This window comes from Lepisma saccharinum, chromosome 18 (assembly GCF_977018435.1).
Source record: "Lepisma saccharinum chromosome 18, izLepSacc3.1, whole genome shotgun sequence".
Taxonomy (NCBI): domain Eukaryota; kingdom Metazoa; phylum Arthropoda; class Insecta; order Zygentoma; family Lepismatidae; genus Lepisma; species Lepisma saccharinum.
The window spans coordinates 16,373,257-16,396,226 of record NC_139246.1 but is presented as its reverse complement, the minus strand read 5'-3'; the positions used below and the strand labels follow the sequence as shown (position 1 = coordinate 16,396,226).

Here is a 22,970-nt window from a genome sequence, read left to right as displayed (position 1 = left end):
GTAATTTCTGACTTAATTAAGAAAAAATGTTATTAGATGCTACACCTACTGTAGATAAATTGTTTTTGTTTTGTGCTTACCAATTTCAGAAGGCTTCACCGAGTCCAATGAAAATTGTATGACATGGCAATTTCACTCGAAAATTGAAGAATGGCACATTTTACTTTGTAACTCAAAAATAACCAAAATGTCACTTACCACGTTTTACACCCTAGCCCTTCAATTTATATAATTGAATCAATCATTATTCCCAAATACAATATTTTGTATTAACGATTGCATTTCTAAGACAATTTGCAAACAGATCGTCGAATGTACGACGTGTCGTATTAAAGTGGGAAACTAAACAGTCCTTGCCTCCCCAGTTTTGAACCCAATCGCTGCATCTGCTCACAAGCCAAGCACAACATTACACACTGGTGCATAAATTATGTGGAGAGGGTACTTTGTTACAGTATTACAAATATTTTGGAACAGGTTGCTCCGAAATCCCTCCCATGTTTCTTAAGTTGGTGTCCGGAATTGAAGACGGAAAACCATGGACCCCCCCGTTTGTATTTTCTTTCTCAAGCCTGCAACCGAAGGAAGAAAATTACATCCCCTCAAAGAATATATGTATTATTAATCAATAAGTTCCAGCAATAGAAATTACTTTTAGGGTTGAAAGTGATACTATATTAGTGTCCTGGCAAATTTTTGTGAAAAGAATAGAAATTGTATTCTTAATAACAATAATATTAATATTAAATTTATATTAATTTGTACACTTTGCTGTGTTTTTAACGAGACAATGAATTGACTTATATCAGGTAGGTTTTAACGATTAAAGAAATCTAAATAAGGAAAAGGAAAGTTGCCACTGTTGGAGCGTATATGCCCACTCAACTCTCCACAAACTGATATGAAATCTAATCTGATTTACTTGTGATTACAATCTGTAGTCGCGTTCTTACCTCGTGTTTTATAAAGTAGCATGACATTGTAGACGATGACAGGGTATTGGCAGATTAATGGAACTTAAGTAACTTTTTAATGGCGCATTTCCGGACAGAGGTCTCTTATCTCATATTGGTACTTACAGTCCCGCAGAATTAACTTGAGAGAAATGGCCGCTCTCTGAGTGATGTAACTGCGCTGGAATTGGCTAGAGCGGGGGGACTTCCCGCTGTAACGGGCCAACGGAAACTCTACATACTATCATGCTCTACTCTAGAGTTTCCATTGGCCCGTTACAGCGGGAAGTCCCCCGCTCTAGCCAATTCCAGCGCAGTTGCATCACTCACAGAGCGGCCATTTCTCTCAAGTTATTTCTGCTGGACTGTAGGTCAGTCTCTATCCACCCTGGCAGTTTGATTTAAGGCCACGAAACACCTTGTATAAATAATGCATCATAAAACATTCAAATTTAAATAGATTGCGTCCAGTTTTTTTTGTAAATTAACAGGCAGTGTTAAATTTTAATGGCAGAATTTTTTTTGCCCTATGGCAACGTCTACTGTGGTAGGGATGGACGATATCAGAAATTTGATATCGCGATATATCGTCAAGAGAATATCGTCACAAACGATACGATACGATATTTTTTCCGTATAGTGATATCGGCGATATATCGTCTCCACGATATATATCGCTAAAATATCTTGACGATATATCGCCAAATATCGGGACGATATATCACTGACACGATATATATAACTAAATATCATGACGATATATCATTGCCACGGGATATATCGCTAAAGTATCGTGACGATATATCGTTGCCACGGGATATATCGCTAAAGCATCGTGACGATATATATATATATATATAGCCAAATATCGTGAGATATATCGCCGACACAATATATATCGCTAAAATATCGTGACGATATATCGTTGCCACGGTATATGTCGCTAAAAAATCGTGACAACATATCGCCAAATATCGTGACGATATATCGTCTAGTTAATATCGCCTCGACGATATTTTTTTCAATATCGCCCAACACTAACTGTGAGTCGAACCCTGTTCAGTGGTAAATTTATTGGTCAAAATAATTTCTGAGCAGTAGTAACGGGTTCTCGTGGTACAAAAATACAGAGTTACAAACGGGGTTTACTCCTTTTTTTTCAAAATGAGATTAAAAGCAATAAAATTTTGAAACTTCTGTTATGAAACTAATTTTAAAATTGAACCTTAAAACAATGAAAAATTCCATTTTTTGCTTATGTGCTTTTTGAATCTTTAGTAGCCTACTCGTCATCAAATTTTGACAAAGAAGGAGATTTTACTTATCTTATCAGTAAATATGATAGGAATTTAATATGATAACACATTTTGACAAGCCAGGTAGAAGGTTAGCAAGGAAAGTAGAGCGAAACAAGATTTGACATCAGTGAAGGAAAGATGGACGAACGGACTTCTCAGCAGAAAGCAACAAACGTAGCAGAACAGGTGAAGTTGTCAAGATGAATGATTTTTAATTCTATTTTGGATGCATTCACAGCTAAGTACTTTTGGAAAGAATAATATTCATAGACAGGGTTTGAACATTTAACAAAATATATTATTTATGATAATTTACACTTGATCTACTCTACTATGACGTAACTTAGATACTTCACAGCTTTTTAAAAAAATGTATTAATTCAGAGTACACACTTTTACAAGAAATACAAATATTGTTAGATTATTGTATTTACTCAACTCGGATGAGGTTCACCTGCTCCTTACCACAATGGTAAAAACTGTTAAAAGGACAATCACAGTGGTCTTAGGTCATACACACTTGCCTTTTTTGGACCCAACGTTTTAAAAAAATAATATCAGATTCTATATGAAAAGGTCACACACCCCTTTCAAAATTCATGGGCACACCATAGCTGACATTCCTAATTTAGCTTCGTAAATTAAAAATTCTACTTCGTAAGGTGCATCGGAAGTTTTTTTTCAGAGCAGGAGCAAAGCATTACTTCCCCAAAACACGTTTTCAGCTTGAAATTTTTGTGTTCTTGCAACAATCCGTACCAGTCTTACTTGTAATTATCAGTCTTTTATAATAATGATTATCGAAAATTATTGTTACAAAGAAATTACGTACATGTGTGAAATATATAATTTGATGCTAACATCGATTTTCCTTGGGGAACCACGGTCCCCCCTTTTTCATCTCCGTAATCCCATGCACTACACATTCCGTTCACATTATATCGCAAACAACGGCCATAGATATGATATAATCAATTATAATCTTTTTATTTCAGAAAAGCCAAAGAGATGAAACCAGATTTTCAGCCAGGGATGCATCTCCTTTTGAAGGCGCAGTGAAAAATAAAAAGAGGAAAATCGTGTAAGTATATTTATTTATTTATGCATCTTATGCATCGCTTTCGATTTGCAAAACTCCAGTTTTAGTTGTTGATTGAAAAATCTTTTATAATAACTATTCTTAGGTAATAGGTGTAAACTTGAGCTACTAATAGGAACAACTGAATTGTGAGCGAAGCGAGCAAGAACATTATTACTAAATCTGTTTTTTTTTTCAAATCAAACAATATCTGTTTCCTCTTTTATTATTTTTTTATATTTCTATTTGTTCGGCGCTACCTGTATCTTAGCCCAAGGCGACCACTCGGCTTCCTTAGCTATAGCTATTTGTCTAATAGCTGTAGCTATTAGACAAATTATATGTTAGCTTTTTCATATATGTATATGATACATCGTACCTTTTCTAAATAAAAGAGTTTTACTGATGCCGGTGTAAAAGTGTGTTTTTTGGTTTCAATTCTAGTGCTCGAGCGATTAAGGAACCAATTTCAAATTCTATGTTTGTTCTTTTCGTCGAAAGGCAGGGAGAATTACCAGTGACGGCGCCAGCCTAAAATAAGTGGGGGGGGGGGGGGGCTACAGATTTCGGGTCAAATTCTCGGAAGGCCAACTAATATCGGCTAAAAGATATTTAAGTAATACTTTAATACGGTATAATTTTACCAGTGACCTACTTTAGAGTCAGATCCTGAGATGTTACATATGTTGCATTTTGTTTCACAGGCACGAATCTTTTATGTCAAATAAAATGCAATAATTGTATTGTTTTCTTTTTCTAAGCCATTATCGAGAGGAATAGTATCACATACTTACTATTCATATGAACAGTAAAGAAAATACACCTTAAAAATACACTCATTATCAACTCGCTGGATATATGTATAAATACTACAAGTAACGCTCTTACTATGTAAAGAATTTGAGTACGTCTTTGTTCAAATAAGAAAATAACCACAGCAAGAAACTACGATAAGGTACGTCTGTTTTAATGAGCAGCTACAACCTTGTTTAAATCCAAAGATTTTGCAAGCTCTTTCTCAAAGGACAGAATAGATATGGCATTCAACCTCTCATTACCATTTCGATTATCAAGTAAGTATGTTAATGATACCATTTTCTCTACTATGATGAAATATCTTATTTTTTTCTTGTTCAACAACTGGAATTCAGAACTTAGGGATAAAAATAGGGAGAATGCGAGAAATACCGTCCACTCAGGAGGTGCCACTCTCAAGGAACAAACATATTTTCACTACAACTTCACTTCCACTAGGAGAGAAATACATTGACATAAAAGCAATGAATATACGTTTACAACTCTTACACTGGGCATTTTTATTAGTGAAAATACTTATAACTGCTGAAGATTTTTTTTAAAGAATATATTGTGCATAAATACTGCATAGAATTGGATCAATAGTTTTAGATTTGCTTCAAAGATTGATTCTTCTGCACAGAATCAAGTTTGTCCACTATGGCGGTACTGCAGAAATTATTTCCTACATCACAAATTATAATTAATTAACATGTAGGACTAGGACTGCGAGCAAGAAAATTGCTCAATCCTTAGGGAGACAAATTTATGGTAAATAAAAACTGAGGAGAGCGGTAAATAAAATGTTAGATCAGCGGTATATACCAGCGGTGGAAAAAAAAAATTGGCACACACTTTTTCGTTATGAGAGGAAACAACATACAAAAGAGTTATAAATTGATAAACTACTTCATTTTTATATACTGTACACATACACAAGTACTTAGCTGTCCAACCAAAAAGAAAACATCAACACAAAATCACTTCATTTCTAAATTGCATATTCGGGGGAAGAAAGGAATGCAGCTTGACAGGGAGCGAAGTTTTCGAACTGAGATTATGTGCATGGGAAATCCCAATTTGCAGCGTCTTCCTGATGTGATCGAAGATAAAACGTTCTTCAGCTGCAAGTGGTAGGAAACTTTAGGCAAACGTTTCGTTACAAATCGACAGTTTGCGCACACAACCTCGATTGCCGGTTTTTGCGTGTTTTCTACTTAATTTGATGATATTTCACGGTTATTTCGCGAAAAAGCGTTCATTTCGTGGAAAAGCACACATTTCGCATTACTTCGCGAATACAACTCAAGCATATTTCATCATTGGGGGTGTAGTTACGTGCAGAATGTTCAAAATTTCATTTTTTTTTTCACATTTCGCGATTTCGCGCATCGCGAAAATTCAATGTCCCTATCAATCCTGCTGATATTTGCACCGTATTTCAATGATTACTTGATTGAATTTATGTTAAGGTCTATTATATGCACAGAGGCTAATCGGGACGAGAGCTACAGCTTCTAGTGGAATTGAATTGAATTGTTTTGTGAAGTCCACTTTATGCACAGATAGGTTAATTGGGACTGAACCTACAGTTTAAAGTGTGATCCGAACCACTGTGCAATGTGCCTCCATCGGGTATCGAACTTGTGACCCCTTATTACAAGTTGACGACGTTGCCATTACGCCATAGGGGAAGCCCTTCTAATGGAATCTGAATGACTTAATGAAATGTTACCTCTACTGGGATCGAACCTGGAACCCCTGGACATGAAGGCAGCAATTCTATCGTTAGACCATGGGGGCTGGGAGGTCAATTTTAATATTTTCAATGTTTTAACGTTTAGGAATTAGGTTCATTCTTTAACTTCGTATTTCTCCCTCTCGAATATTTTCAGTGATAAGGATAGAAAGGCTTGTGTTGCTGCAGCCATAAACCTTCGGGTTTAAGAATGCTGGAGAATTAGTTACTTAAGAACAGATATAACGTTGAAACCAATGAGAGAACATCTCTAACTCTCATGCAATTGTCGGTATCCAATGAGGAATTAACAAACAGAAAGGAAACATAAAACTTCTTTAGATTTTGAACGTCGTCCTTCTTATAAAAATTAATTTGTCACACCTGTTAGACCTATTCCGAAATATAGTGATACGATTTACAGAGGCTGCCAACAACAATCAAAGAACAATTTCACAATCATCTTCCAGGCAGACAGATGATTTCGTAGCAAGTTTGGCGACTCCTGATTGGAAAATTACTTAGTATCGAATGACCAGTGGCTCATTGATTTCAGAACACAACGTAATAAAGTAATTGCGATCTAACCGAACTAGAAAATGTACTTCAACATTGTACGTACTTACCCCAATGGAAGTTTCATAATGGAAAATGGAAATTTTACTTTTTAAGTTTTCGGTTGAAATGCGTCTACCGTACTATAAAAATCTAGGGGGCTACCGGGGGGCTGAGGCCTGGTTTGGGGGGCTTCAGTCCCCTTTAGCCCCCCCGGCAGCGCCGTCCCTGAGAATTACATGAACCTTGAACCAGTCGGCTTGGTCCAGTTGCCGTGGTGAGGTGGAATTCTTGTGGTATTCTGCGTTGCCAAACTTACGCCTGACAGCAAAAGTTTTCGGAACAGAAGTCCGTGCCAGAAGTCTGCAGATTTCTAGGGTGGAAATTTTCCGTTGGCCGCGCCTCCAAATGCCCTCTCGTGTAATTCCGCATCTGTTCGTTTAGCTCCGGCAAGCGTCATGCTCGGCCCCGCTCGGCGTCCACTCGGAGGTTCGGGGCGCAGTCTCTCTCGCAGACGAACTGTATCAAGTTGCTTTTGTTTATTTGACGTTATGGTTATTGTTCCAGGGCACCTGAGAAAAACACATTGCCTGTTTGCGTGACAAAAGATGAGGAATATTACCAGATGAATCACAAACCGAGGGGATTGGCGTTGATCTTCAACCAACAGCATTTTCAAGGATGGTTCTTTTTCCTATCCGAAAGGAAAGGTAGCGATTGCGACAGGGACAGACTGAAGAAGGTTCTTAAAAGTCTCCACTTTGAAGTTAGAGTGTACAACGACTGCAAGAAGATGGAAATGGACGAAGTTCTTGCAAAAGGTAAAGCATTCGTGAGACTCTTGTACAGCGAGAAGCATAAGTATTTCCAGGTGAATAGTCCATCGCCATATTCTTTCCCTTTATTTTACAAATGAAACAGTGACAACCCCTGGACCAACATTAGTACAATTCGGTTCCTTATAGATACGTAGAATGAAAGAAAAAGGAAGCCTGGTAAAATTTATGCACACTTTTTTTTGCGTTCAAATCCAAACCAGTAAATCGTAAAATTCTTACAGTTTTCCCAGTTACGAATTCTTTTAGTGTTTGGGTCAGTGCGTTAGATATCTGGCGTAGCTATTAGACAAAATGATATGGCGTTTATCCGAGTTTCTATTTCGCCAGATAGACAATTTCATACCCATAATCCTATTTCTTTCATATTGCCTTTACTTGTTATACATATGTCTCCTATATTTTATTATTGCGATTGATTGACATTTCTATCTCTATGACAATGAGTCAACATAAATAATAATTATTTTTATTCTTCTGAGAGTGCTACTTTCGCTAAAATAAAGAAAATAATTGGAGCCAATGCCACTACTCAAGAGGGGAACGAGGAACCCCCATCTCTTCAGCATATTTCTTTTTAAAAATTGAACATTATAGTATTGTGACATAGCCCCAATCTTGGACTCAGAATACGCCACTGCTCATTGGCGGATTTAGTGGGAGAGCACTGGGGCACGTGCCCCTCAAAAAGAGATAACTAAGTATTATAAAAAGTATATATGTAGCATCATATTACAATGAACAAAAATATTCGAGCAATACTTTTCCAGATAGCAAAAGAATAAGTAAGGCTCAGGGTGCGAAATCATTGAAGACTGGTGGAGGGAGAAAGATCTTAATCTACAACCCCCTCTCCACACAAACATATTTATAAATTATACGATATAAATATTTATAATGTTATTAAAAGTTAAAAAATACTAAATTAAAAATATATTATTATTATTAATTACAAATAAAGAAATCAATTTATTATATTGTAAACTGGCAAACTAATTCCTTTACTAACTGGTTAAAGATGTTAATAAATTATGAAATAGTTGAAGTGGTTTTATTATACAAGTTTTTGCGTTATGTTAATATAAATCAATTAGATTTCATAGTTATTATTGTTTTGCATTCTTGATTTACTTTTATTGTGCATATTGATGTAGACTTATTAACGATCTCTTGAGAGAGAAAGCATTCAACACTCATAACCACACTAATTTGTGTTTGTTTTCGATATTAGTCTTAGTAAAGTATATTTGAAATTGAAAGTAATTCCTGATATTTTGTTTGTTGCCACAAAAACTCTGCCTCCGTCCCCCCAGGATTTCGCACCCTGGTAAGGCTCAGCACAAATACATTACTCGGGACTATATTTACTAGACAATTAAATAACTCGACACCGGAAATCGAATATCTTTAAATTACAACATTATTACCTGGTTAACTGGTGGCACAAAGAGAAAGTGTAGGGCAAATATTTCCAAAGTTTGTGACAGTTCCTCCTGAAATCTCAAGCTCGTCTCGTTCAATTACCGTTGTAATTGTCTTGATGTGAATATACCGCATGTATATGTATGTATATATGATGCTTTTTCAATAACTAGAAAAATCTGCATATATGCTTATAATATATTAGCATGGGCGTCGCCAGAAATATTTGCAGGATGGGTCAGACAAATGATAGAAGTTGAATAGTAGGTAAATAATAAGTATAATTACCACTGTTATAAATGTTATTATACAATAATAAATATTATAAACTAACAAAAATAAATGTTATTCGAAATAATAATAATAATTATTATTATTATTATATAAATGTGGAGACACGATACACCAAACGAGTGAATACCAGCACAACTATTTTCCATTATTTATTTTGCATTTTATTCAGTTAGTATCTGAATGCATTTTGATATTAACCTTTGCACGTCTCATTCAAGAAAAGGCTTTACATGTTAGGAGGGTTTTCTTTTTATAAGTGTGTTGCGTGACCTCTCACTTAAACTGTAATTATTAGAATTTTGAAAACTGTGGAACCATTTTGTTCTTTGGATGAAATGGTAGAATATAACCTTGTACATGTATTTTTCACTCAATGTTTTCGATCCAATGCATTTTTACTTAGATTATTCTGTTGAAATACTAACTAAATGAATATTTCTGTTCTCAACAATAAGAGTAACAAACTTTCTGGTTTCTTGTATTTTCAAATGAATAATGTCTCCCCCTCCCGACGCCCATGTATATTAGCTATATTTCTAAAGTTACGTCTTACATGCTTACAACATATTCTGTGCCCCTCCCAGGAAAATTCTAGATCCGTCTATGCTACAGCTATTTATGTTAGTCTCGTACATGACAGCCTGCACTCTTTTATGTACAATAAACTGTCATTGTCATCATCAATTTGTTGTTGTTTTTCTTCCAGTTGCCGAAGAAGACCATACGAAGGCAGACTGCATCATAATCGTAGTGATGTCTCACGGAAGGAAAGGGCATGTCTGGGCCAGCGATGGAATGTACGACCTGAAGAAACTGTACAAACACTTCACGCCGGATAATTGCCCCACATTGGTTGGGAAACCAAAGATATTCTTTGTCCAGGTGAGGAAGACAAAACATTGATTTTAACTTCACTGATTTTAGTAGTCATTTTTCCATTTTCCTGTCATTGACGTTCATTTTATTTCTTTTAAGAAATACTGGGCCAAAGGGGGCGTTATGACATCCACCCTGCGATTTGGCCACGCCACTGGTGAACCTATGAAAACTTACAAATATAACTTTGACGATTTTTGACATTTTGTAAGAATTCCTTGCATAAATGAATGCGTTTGTTTGTGGAGAGATGGAGGCTCCAGAATTTTACAGTCGGCTATATTTGGTAATTTTAGTTTTATAACCATTTATGCAAGGCTACCAGGTGCCCGAATTTAGTTAACGTTAAATAGTCATGAGTCTTCATACTAATGTTTTGCATGTGACAAACAAATTATTATTTTGTCGATTTAACGTCAATTGTTCTTTCTTAGGCATGTAAAGGTACAAAAACGGATGATGGGGTGAAAGTAATGCATCAGGAAGGATCTGAAGAGATGACGTACACAGACTCTTCCAGTTTAGAGAAACAGTACAGCATACCTAAAGAAGCAGATTTTTTGATTGTGTACGCCACAGTTCCAGGTATGCAACATTTTACATTACAATCAGGGACGTAGCTAAGATTTTTTCGGGTTGGACTCAACCTTTGATAGAACCCACTATCTTGGAATAACTTGTAACGTACCTATGAATACTTATGTCATTATGACCAAGGTGTTATTTTTACCAGAACACAGTCAACTGTCATATCGCAACGTTTTATACAAAATATGTGAAAAATGTGGTGAAATTTGTGAGAAATTTCACATAAAATAGTAAATTTGCATATTTACCATTGCTTGCTCTTTTATCAACCTATAATCAATTTCGGACAACAATGAACGTTTTTCGGTATTATTGCGATTGCGAGAGATAATATTCATACATATAGGACATTATGATCAACATTTCCAGGTGATATCAGTTACATTTGTATTCATAACATGAAAGGAAAAGCCACTCAACTCATTTTCCAATCCAGTTATCTATGGTCACTTTCATTTCTTATTTCTGTAAGAAGAAAAAAAGGAATTCTAAAGCACTGAAATTACGCAAATTTTCGGGAGCTGAACGAGCACGCTGATTCAAAATTAATTTGAATTTGTAAAAGAACCATCTTATATTGATTGATTGATTTAGTTAATTTAGTTCGCGTTTTGTGCCTCTTGGCTAATTTGCGAAGATGGGGATGAGTGATGAAATGATGAAGTTGATGAATGGACATTCACAAACAACCAAGCCCGACCGGGATTCGAACCCGGGACCCTTGGCGTCGCAGCGCGATGTGCTAACCACTCGGCCACAGGGTCGGGCGAGCCATCTTATAATCTCATATTGATTTTCTTATGGCTCCGTTTGACTAGGAACTATCTCAAATCAATTTTTAAATGTATATAGTTTTGAAGCATCACCTAGATCTTCCAGATTTTTAGTAAAATCCGTGGCGGGTTGACAGATTTTTCTACAATCTGAATTGATTAGCCTACCGGTTTATGTTAAAACTCACGTACACAGGGACGTAACTTGGCTGTGTGTTTTAGGGGGCAAATTTGGATTATATCTTACAATATATTATATTATACATTATATACTTAAGTTCAATCTCTATAAGTATAATAGCTTCAGAGGGGCCAGTGCTCTCGACGTCCCTGCACATACTCCAAAAGTTAGAAGAGGCAAAATTAGAAGCACTAGATAACGGATTACCTAATTAAAACTGTATGCTAAGCAATTGCCAGCTTATCTTATTAGAACCCAGAATGATCTATATCTTCACAATTTAGAACATGAAAATATTTCTTTGAAATAATGGACGTTTTCTGTAAAGTTTCTGCGGGGAAACCAAGGTTCACTTGAACCGTATCACAATTTAACATGTAGACCTAAGATTATATTGCATTGTATAGTATTATGGACACATGAATAAAGAATGGAAGTGAATATTATCTGATACAATATTTCACACAGTTAAATGGATTAGATAAAAATCGTATGTTTGTCCGTAATAAAACAAATGATCAAACCACTTGAATTCATTGTTTTATGGACAATGACACGGGAACGTGTAGGACTTGTGAAAGGAACAAAGTATCCTGGTGCATAGCTGAATGACTAAACACTATGACTAAAAAGTTATTTTTTTAATAACATGTGTGTGTGTATATATATATATATATATACTTTGTATTCCCAAACAAACCTTGTTCACCTGAAGACGAGAGAAGGGACGTTGTTCTTGATTGATTTTGATATTGTGGACACTTCAGCACATAGGCTACATTTGCCCGTCACGCAATACACAGATAGAATTTCCGAGGAAAAAATGTCATATCTACTAGTAAATATAATCATTTTCATATGTGCCTGGAAATTAATGTTAATGAAGGTTTCACCAACAACTGTCAATAAAAATGTATGTTCAAAGTGTATAAACAGAGCATATAATTTGTGTGAAAAGAGAAAAACACGCTGTTTCATGCAACATTGTTATTCGTACAGGCAAGAGTTTCAATCTTTCTCGCATACAGCGCCACCGCTATTCGCGCGATTTCGTGCAGTTTGCAACTTCGTAACCAGTTTGAACATGCAGGCGCGCTCCCCGTCAAGCGGAATGCTGGCGTAGGTATTGTTGTAGGCCTATCGTCTATCTATCAGCGTGTTCAAAATGGGCAAGGTGAAGGAACTTAGTTCCGATCTGAAGGATGTTATTATAAATTTGACCCTTAGAGGTTATTCGTTAAGAAACATTGGACAAACAGTCAATAAATCGCACTCCACAGTTCAATACATAGTAAACAAGTTTAGAGAGGAAGGTTCAACACAGAATGTGCCGAGAAAACCAAGAGAGAGAGAGACGGTTGGATAAACGTGATGAACGCTTTATTTTAAAAAAGAGTGCGAGAAAACCCCCTACTAAGTGTTCCTCAGTTACGACCGTTAGTAGAAAATGTTGCTGGCAAGATGATGTCCGAACAAACTGTCAGACGTGCCTTGTGGAAGCATGGATATCATGGCATAATACCACGAAAGAGGCCGTATGTAAATAAGGTGAATCGCAGTAATAGACTTTCATTCGCGAAAGAGCACATCCACAAGGACCAGGAATTTTGGGATAGTGTCATATGGTCAGACGAGTCCAAGATTAATATATAAAGGGTCAGATGGGATAAATACGGTCTGGAGAAAATCAAATAAAGACAATGATCACATTAACACAGTTCCAACAGTTAAACACGGTGGTGGGTCATTAATGATGTGGGGCTGTATGTCGTCCAAAGGTGTTGGTCCAAAGGTGTTGGTACCATCCAGTTTATTGATGGTATCATGGATGCATATGTCTATTTGGACATATTGAAGAAGAATGTAAAGCAGACTGCCCAAAAAAATGGGCATGCCGCCTATCTACAGATTCCAACAAGACAATGACGGTAAGCATAAGGCGCGAGTTAACATAAATTGGCTAATATGGAATGTGCCCAAACTACTACAAACACCACCTCAAAGTCCAGACTTAAATCCCATTGAGCATTTATGGGCAATTTTGAAGAGGCGAGTCCATAAAGCAGGCGTCAAGTCCAAACAAGAGTTGAAAACTGTTGTGCAAGCCGAGTGGAATAAAATAAGAAGCTCTGAAACATGTCTGAAACTGGTTAATTCTATGAAGAACAGATGTCAAGCAGTAATTAAAGCCAAAGGATACGCATCAAAGTATTAGAACAATTTGCTCTGAATATACTATTTTCTTTTATATTAAGTGTACGAATAGAAAAGTTGTACAAAAAATGGCATGTTTCTCTTTCAGTTTCATTTAATTTATTATTGTCATTGGTTATACATAATTTGGGTAAGATTTTATGTTCCTAATTATATTAGTTATTTAATTGTAAAGAAACAATTTCAAAAGAGTGTATTTACTTTCAGATATTAAAGCATTTTCTTTGAAAATCCATGTGTACGAATAAGAATGTTACATACTGTATGCCCCTTAACTAAAAGAAGAAAATGAAATATCTGTATTATAACTTCATTATTCAATTTTTGAAACTAATTGATTCACTGCTTAACATGAGCTAAAACTTTATTATGTCTGAAGACTAAAATATCTTTGTCTATTTAAAGCTGACGCTGTAAAGTTATTTTAATATTTTTGTACGCACAGTAACTGTATTTTGATTGCCATTATAAGAACTTACATATATTATGTCAAGTGTGTTAATATTGCCCTCTTCCCCCGAAGTTATATAACATTAACGCCATCTGTCGGTAAGATACAAATATATAGCTTCCAGCGATTAAAAATAAAGCCGTGTTATTGATAACAATATAAGTGTAAGTACAATACTGAATTAGACTGAGACTCACTTACTATATTTGTGAATATCATTGTTGGAACTTTATAGTAGAACTACTTTTGAGTTACTTGAAATATGAGTGAAAGACCGATAAAAGTATCAATTATTTGTCATTGATCGCGATGTCTACAAAATGAGTGGGCGAAATTATCGTTCTTTTCATGTGGTCATCTCCTTTTCTTTTACAACAGGTTATATTTCATGGAGAAGCGAGGATAAAGGATCATGGTTTATTCAATCACTGTGTGACGTGCTTGAGCAGAAAGGAACGACACACGATCTGGTAACACTGATGACTTCAGTTAGCCGTCGCGTAGCCTTTTTTTACGAGTCCCGTTGTACTGATGAGGAATTCCATGCAAAGAAGCAGTTGCCTTGCATTGTTTCAAAGCTAACCAGATTAATTCTTTTCAGCGAGATACAAACCAAGAATTCGATCAAGTCATCCTGAACAGTTACGAGTGTTGCAGCAATGAACTGTGAATTCATCTAATAAAGACGATAATACAAGTAAAAATGTACAAAGGAAAACATTATCTGTTGTTAACTTATTACTCAGTTGTAAACTTACCTACATTAACTGTACTAAGAGAGTAGTTAATTTCACACATACCTAGTGTCTTGGAGATCAAAAATGTATAAATATAACGTTTGGAACATCACGTTACTGTCTGCGGTTTATTCAAAGAGCTGAACGTGGTAAGTATTTATCCTAGACTTCACTGAAATGGTGTAGCCTGTTCTGCGCGATCACAGCGCCAACTACAACTAGCATTAAAGATCATTAAATAGACACTACTCAACTCAGTGAAGTGGGTTGCCATATCCCAACCCTTTCAACTACAATGGCTTCAATCTAAGAACATTTTAATCGGTCTCGTACATATAAGATTAGAGGTTTGTTTTCTTTTCTAATTTCAGAAAGAGTTAAGAAAAATGTACTTTGTCAGACTGGTGGTCATCTGAAGTTCCCTTCTTACTCAAATTACCCTTAAATGTGAAAATCAATAAAAACTCGAAGTGGAAATGTTCGAATAAAAAAAGAAGATTCATAAGAACGAAAGCTGATATTCAACTCCACATCAATTTTGATTCGGATTTTATTATAAATCTTAACATTTTGAAGATTAAATATTTACATTGAAAAGATTGTTTCCTGTTTTGCATTATCCAATCTCCTTCTGAGTCTATTTTCTAATAGGTCTATTTTCAAAGTTCTTATTTTTCCTATTATAGCATCTTTCTAAATCCTAGATTTCCTATTTTAGTGCTTTGTAAATGGGTATTTTCCAATTTTAGTATTTTTCTTGGTTCGATGTTATAATATTTTATCCAGATTTTCTAATCTGATGGGGTACGAATGATTTCAGGGGAGTGCTAATGTAAATTAAGGGCTAAAATGACATATTTAGGATAAAATGTCATTATATTTTTTCTTCGTAGCGTCAAATCGGCGCTTTAATAAAAATAGTTGTTTGTCACCATATTTTGAAAGCTTGTGTAGTGACACGCTCTATTTGTAGAAATAAATATTGCTATGGTTAATGTAATTTTAATGTAAATATTAAGCCAAATTGCTTAGAGAAAATATCATTGCTTATAATTTAAGCGTGGTTATTGATAAATAGTAACAATTACAACATAACAATTAAAATTGTACTCCATGGCCTCATGTAAGTTGAACCCCAACTATTAACTCTATTTCAGAGCGTTTCGGGCTTCATACATTATCCCTTGCCTTAAGCATTTATCATATTTCCGAAGAAATCCTAATGCAATTACGAAAATCATTGCAAGATCCGACGTATGCTCATTTTTGGGAATATATAGATATGCGTATTTGGAAAATCTTACTTGCTTGTTGTAAAATTCTAGAAGATAGTTTCATGAATAAGAAAGCTAACCTTGACTTCAATTTCTACTACACACGCACATGTATGGGCTTATTTCTTCGCATGCCCCATTTTTCGCATCTTATCACCGACAGCCAAGGTTGCGGACCGGAAGTTCACACTGGACTTTCTGTCTTCTACTTTTCCGGTTTACATTTTGGACGACACATAGTACGAAGGTGAATCTAATTAAAAACCTTAGAGTCCCACGGAATTTATAGACAGACTGTATACAACTCAAATGTACATGAAGTGGCAACTGTTATTTACAAAACGACCTCAAGGTTGCAACACTGATCAAGTGAGCTTCAAACCGCCATATTTTGGTCATTTTAAAGATGGCACCTCCTCCACACACTTGCACCGGTGAAGAGCAGTGGTTTCTTGCTCTCTGGAAGCTTACAACTTGCAGCAATTCTCCGGCAAATGAAAATCAAATATCTTGCAAATCAGCAAGTTTACGAACGGAGAAGTTCGAGTTGTCTCAGTTCGCATGGCTGGAAAAACCTTCTCAGTGCCACAGTCACAAGTAGGGCAAGTTTAGGTACTTAAAATGCCTAAAATATGCACGCAAATATGTACTTCAAGGGAGCAAAATATTCAAATAAATTTGCACTTAGAAAAACACTTACCTTGTTTTAAAGAAAAACATTTTTAAGAAAGTGTAGCATACAATTGTAAAGGGGGAACGTTTTTCTTTTTGTATCTAATTTCTGTGAAATTGGGGGAAAAGCTGGGTATTTTTAATGTAAAGCAATTATGCATATTTTATATACATATTATAATGGACAAAACGGCTTAAAAGCTGTTAGGTCCAAAATAAAGGAATGGATGAGTGACAGGGACGTAGCTAGGTTGATCAGTTTGGGGGGGCCCAAACGTAAGATTTTTTCTATCAAACTATTCTAAATTAACAAAATATTTATACACCATATAGGCCTATACTGTGTACATACATTATATATATATATAGAAAGATGGAAAGAAAAGGATCAAGGGCCTTCTCGGTGGAGCATGGTATCATCGTCGCCTTGTAATCAAGGGGTTCCGGGTTCGATACCCGGTGGATGCTCATAGTGGTTCGGATCCCACTTTACACTGTAGAACCAGTCCCGATTAGCCTTACTGTATATAAAGTGGACTTAAAACACCTATTCAATAAATCAATAGGAAAGGAGCATCATTTTCTTCTGTAGCTCCCAACAGTCTACGGATATACTCTTGAGAAATATCCAGCCATTATTCGGGAAACTAAATGCAGAAGAACTCATTAGCTTAATGTCTTATAGACCAAGAACAATGTTATTAGTCTTTAGATTTGTAAATTTGCTGGAAAACATTGAGAAGTATTTAAAACCCTTTTCCGTGGTTTTAGATATAAAGTGCTGGAACCAGGTTTACAAGTATTGGCAACAGTGCAAATATGAAATGTGTGCGTAATGAGTTAGTTCAAGATAGGCATCCCATGCATACCGTTCATACCGGAATCGAATCCGGTATCTCTTAGTTCAAGGGCCGGCCCGAGTCTTCTATGGCATCTGATTGTTCACTTGGGAAATGATGACGATAAAAAATTATATGCACACGTCTAATTTCTTAAAATTAATCTTATTTGTGTGTGGAAAACTGAATATATGATGGCAGTGGATAAAACAAAGTTCCCACACGCTCAAATGATTACTCTCTCGTCTTTGGTTCGGTAGGTTCAACAACCTGCCTGGGTTCGATTCCCGATGGAGGCACATAGTTGTTCGGATCTCACTTTAAATTGTAGGTCCAGTCCCGATTAGCCTTACTGTGCATAAAGTGGACTTAAAACACCAGTTCAACTAATCAATCAATCGAAAGGTTCAAGGTTCGATCCCTGGTGGTCAGGCAGGTAGCCAGAATTTGATTTCGGAAGGGGCTTATCCCTTATCGGCAGCCGGCATCTAAAGACGAAAATGTTGGGGGAGGAGTAAATGCGCTCAAGATGAATTTCTTGGTATATTGCAACTTACCATATACAAGATGCTTAATCCTGTTAATGAAGTAAATTTAATTACTACTACACATTATTAAAATCGGATATTTGCAGGATTTCGGGAAAGGACTGCAGCCGGACAACCACCGCTCGGACAACAAATCCTACTTCAAACTCTCTGACAGATATCAACTGTCCACCAAATCAACAGATGAACCGACCGCTTCGATGTTTCTTCGAATTTTCAGAAAGTGGCCTTTCCCTCCTTGCAGGGCAGGTCATTAACAGGAGGGTTGAGTGCATGTGAGAATAACCGCTATGTCATTCATTCCCGCGCCGAAAAAGGGACAAACAATAGAATTCTGTTCTTGGAATTTGAAACGCATGAGGATATCTATTCTGAACCATAAAATAATTAGCGCAGAAAGTTCTAGCCACTCGTAGCTAAATCTTCCTGTTTGTGTCGTCCTTTCGGCGCACATGGAGCCAGTGCAGGGCCAGATGAAGATTAAGTGCGGGTTTTGGGGGGATCCTGGATCTGGTGTGCAGCAAGGAGGAAAAATGCATTTTCAACAGGTCTCAAGACTTCTCTGACCGGGGCGGACCACAAAACCATTAATTGCATCCCCTCTCAATACATCTGTTCGTGTTCAAGCAAGCAAGAAACAGGGAAATAAGAAAGAAATGCCTTGCTTTGGTTTCTGCTACTGAAAATTGAAGAAGTGTTTCAAACTGCAAGCAAAATTTACTGAAGAATTATTTTGCAATATTTGTCATCAAAGTAAAATTTCCAGCAAATACAGAACAGTTTCCCGGGGCCACGTAGACGTTTGCCGGGGTCAGTGCCCCCTCTAACGACGTCCCTGATGAGTGATATGTTAACACAGACCTACACAGCTACCATATTCACCCAAGATACGTACTGATATAACTGGTAACTTACCTTGAGAAAAAAATATGAAACTTTTGCTTGAGAGAAGATCGGACCTTGGGAAAAATCCTTCGCATCCACGCCCTATCATTGACCAAGTCCTATTTCACATTAGCAAGTTTGACCGCATTCTGCAAAAAACCTAAAGCTACAAATTCCTTCAGATTGCATTAGGTTCTCTTGAGGTGCGGTTTTAACGCATATGACTTTGAACATGGACGGCTCTATCAGTTCCTTACCCAGGATTTTATTGGCGGGGTCAGATCCGAAAATGTGAAAAAAAAACCCAGAAAAACAGAAACGCTGTTGGAGTATTAGATGTGACCACCAAACGCTAAGATAGTATTGCAGCTAGAGATAAACGTACAATTATAGAGTTGCAATATTATGGTCCAAAGTAACGGGAACTCGGCGATACCCATCCCCCCGACCAGGCACGTGCCCCCTCCGCCAATGGGGAGAATGGACCCAACCGCACACTTTCCTCTGCTTCTCTACATTCAGGTGCGGATCTACTGGGAATGCGATAGGGGCAATCTGATCGCTTCTCCCAACTGGCCAAATTTTTGGACATACGTATTATTTATTATCCCTAATATTTTTAAATAGTCAAATGTTCTGTCTTTTATCACTAACTTCAAGAGGCTCGAGAATATTTTTAAAGCTTGATTTAAGCCCATTGTATGCTCAGACAGGCTAATCGGAACTGGGCCTACAGTTTAAATTTTGATCCGAACCACTGTGCAATGCACCTCAGAAACGGATGGAACCCGATGCTTTTTGAGAGAATAGTTTTTTGTTTTCTTTGTGTATTCACTTTTCTCCGGTCTTCGTGGCGGAATGGTTAGCTCGGCGCTCTACGACTCCCTCATCCTCATCTTCGCGATTAGCCAAAAGTGGCAGAAATGTGAAGTAAAATAATCTAAATCAATCAACGAACATCTGACCGTTAGGTTTACCATTGTAGGTTAGTTTAGGTAGAATTGATTCTCGGTGAGGTGTGGCACGCGACCGAAATTCGCCCCTCCCAACTATAACTTCTGGATCCGCTTTCCATGCATTTGGTGTCAGGTTGCCCAACAATCCAGTCGTTTCGACTTCTCCAGTTGTCATTGATTGATTTCCTTTATTTTACTTCGCTTGTTGTGCCACTTTTGGCTGATTTGCGAAGATGGGGATGAGTGATGCATGATGAAATTGATGAATTGACACTCACAAACATCCATGCCCAGGCCGGGATTCGAACCGGGGGACCCCTGGCGTCGTAGCGCGCTGTGCTAATCACACCAGGGGCTGAAAGAATTTGTCAAAATGCATCTTCATCTCTTTGATTCTTTTGTCAGATATTTCACTTGAAATGCCTCTCTCCCCACTTGGCACATTTCCATGGACGAGTGATTCAAATTATCCCCGAAGCTCGGTCATTTCTGAGATTCCCCGAGGGTGCAGTGGTAGCGTTGTCGCCTTGTAATCAAGTGGTCCCGGGTTACATACCCGGTGGATCGGATCCCATTTTAAACTGTAGGTCCAGTCCCAATTAGCCTTGCTGCGCATACAGTGGACTTAAAACACTAAATCAACCAACAACAACTCAGTCATTTCTAAGAGAGCCTTCCCTAAGATATAGTATGCGGCCATAATACCAAGAGATTCTGCTTGTAATGACTGCTCCACTTTACATTGAACATCCTATAACAAAATGAAACTGAAATATTTATATTTTCCCCCTTAATGCCAATAGCCTGACTTCTTTCATTTGGCTTTCTGCTTGTTAATATTATGCAAGGCAAAGCTTCCCAAACATCATGAATCCTATCTTTAATAGGATTCACAGCTTCACATCTTCCTGCCTATCGTGTTTAGGCGTTTTAAGAGTTGGGTTCGGCTTATTTCTACCATTTACCTCGGTGGCCCCGGATGCACCAGTCTAGTTACGCCCCTGGGATTCAAACCAGGCAACGTAAAGAGGCAATTCGATCCAATCATCTGCATCTCATAAGGTTTCCGTGTAGACCATCTTACCAGCCAAATCCCGATAGCGTAAATGAGCTAACGATAACACATGAATTAATGTGAGAGCAAATTGCTATCACCCTCGTGTATAATGTCTAAAAAAAACACTCCCCAACGAAGTTAGCAATAAATCTTAAATGAACGATCATTAAAAACAAGCGAATGGTAATGCAAAGTATAAAGAACACTTAGGCCCTATACTCTGTCTCGGGAAGCTGTGGAGTAAGCCAGAAGTGCAACAAAAGCTAAGTTAAATAAAGCAAATCAATCAATCACATTTTATAAACGATTTTCCTTTCCTGTGCATAATGTAAAAACAATCACATTTTTTTTTTAAAAAAATGAAATTTTTTGATATGTAGCAGCGTGCAGTAATATTGGACAAGCCACCGTGACTACGTGGTTAGAGAACAATGTAGCCAGGGCTTCGGTTTTTAGAGTTTTTGTTTAAATGGTGTTTAATTTTTGTCCACTTCATGCACAGATATGCTTATCGGTATTAGACCTGCAGTTTAAAGTGAGATTCGAACCACTGTACTGTGCATCCACAGGGTATTGAAGCCGGGTCTTGATTACAAGGCGACGAGGAACGTGGCCAGGAGTCCTAAGTTCGAGTTCTTGGTGGCCTCGTGAGCTCACACCACAAGTTCCGGTTTTAATTACTGATCTTGATTGATATGCGTGTTCCTTCATCACAATTCATCCTATAGACACTATTAGCCCAAATATGTAGAAAAAACGACAACAATAAGGAAAGTACAAATACAATTAGCACATCACGCCATTCCATCTATAATAAAAATAATGGTAATTCACAGATATTGAAAGTTAACTTATGAAACATAAAATTTCTAGCTATCCTGAAGACCAGTGACACACACACACACGCACACATTCCTCCCTAAAATTTTCATCATGGCCTAACAGTAGTAGAGAAACCAGTTAAGGGATGTTTGTGCTCTCGGGCGTTTAGTATTTAGAACTAATTTACATATATTTAGAACTAAATCAATTATTTTTAATGCATAATTTATGAGTTTTATGAATATATGAATATTAATTTATGAATAATTATGAAACATTTGTAAATTAGTTCTAAATATATGTAAATTAGTTCTAAATACTAAACGCCCGAGGGCACAAACATCCATTAACTGGTTTCCCTACTTCACTACTCCTAACTTAACTTTATTTAGGTTGAAATTTTCCCTTTACAACCGTTCCTCCAGAATGAACATTTTGGATCAAGAACTCTTGGCCTTGAACGTTGCGTCTATATTCATTAGTTCTAAACAATTTTATTAATCGTGGTAGCTTTCCTCAAAGTGTACAGTCTTTTAATAAATCAGAGTGAACGATTGCAACATGTCAACGGAAATTTGCGCAGGATTTCCTTAGAACTTCCCCACTTCCTCCCAACAAGCTTATCGGAACGAAGTATCATCGTAAGTGAAGATTTGCAATGTTTCCAATGTTGCAGGTGGCCATTGCAAGATCCTTCGCCGTTGCGATCAGATTTCCGTAGAATTCTGTGACTACGAGAGGTGTGATGTTTTTGCTGGACGTCTTGTCCTTGACTGTGAATGATTTGGCAGTAGCTATCAACTTGGACGAAAAATGGCGCGGTATATAATGCGATAACAGCGACCTCTTCCGTTAGTGCAAGAGTTGTCGCTGTACTATCATCGAAAAGGCTTCTATCTTTTTGTCAGGTAAGATTCAAGCTCTTATGTTCTTAGCGTCTGTGTACCATTTGCTTGGATTTCTTGTACCAGTGACTTAAGTAACGGTTCAACGGTAAATGGAAAAACGACATTTTGCTACATTACCATGGATTTTGAGTAGCTACTTTTATTTAATTTGTTACGTGTATGAAATGGTAGTGTTTACATACGTACCAGGCACGTATCTAGAAATATATTTCGGAGGGGA

General features: G+C 36.9%; 2 protein-coding genes across 2 annotated transcripts in view; both read left to right on the top strand.

Annotated features, from left to right (window-relative positions):
* The first annotated feature begins 2,373 nt into the window (after window positions 1-2,373).
* Window positions 2,374-14,947, top strand: LOC146001878 (caspase-1-like). Its single transcript, XM_083139587.1, has 6 exons — window positions 2,374-2,437; window positions 3,247-3,332; window positions 6,985-7,238; window positions 9,676-9,851; window positions 10,280-10,430; window positions 14,431-14,947. Exons 1-6 carry the CDS (start codon window positions 2,390-2,392, stop codon window positions 14,688-14,690), a joined length of 975 nt encoding a protein of 324 aa, XP_082995713.1. The 5' UTR covers window positions 2,374-2,389; the 3' UTR covers window positions 14,691-14,947.
* A 7,725-nt stretch (window positions 14,948-22,672) lies between these two features.
* The window catches only part of LOC146001877 (transient receptor potential cation channel subfamily A member 1-like), a 37,819-nt gene continuing 37,521 nt past the window's right edge, over window positions 22,673-22,970 (top strand). Inside the window, exon 1 of the mRNA XM_083139586.1 lies at window positions 22,673-22,750. The gene's annotated coding sequence lies outside the window, so the exon portion shown is untranslated. The remainder of the gene's footprint in view (window positions 22,751-22,970) is intronic.

What these genes read in the sequence shown, in the direction of transcription:
- LOC146001878 (XM_083139587.1), top strand. Translation starts at nt 2,390, where the DNA reads ATGGACGAACGGACTTCTCAGCAGAAAGCAACAAACGTAGCAGAACAG. An exon ending in CAACAAACGTAGCAGAACAG is followed by an intron (nt 2,438 to 3,246) that starts GTGAAGTTGTCA and finishes TTTTTATTTCAG; the next exon opens with AAAAGCCAAAGAGATGAAAC. An exon ending in AATAAAAAGAGGAAAATCGT is followed by an intron (nt 3,333 to 6,984) that starts GTAAGTATATTT and finishes TTATTGTTCCAG; the next exon opens with GGCACCTGAGAAAAACACAT.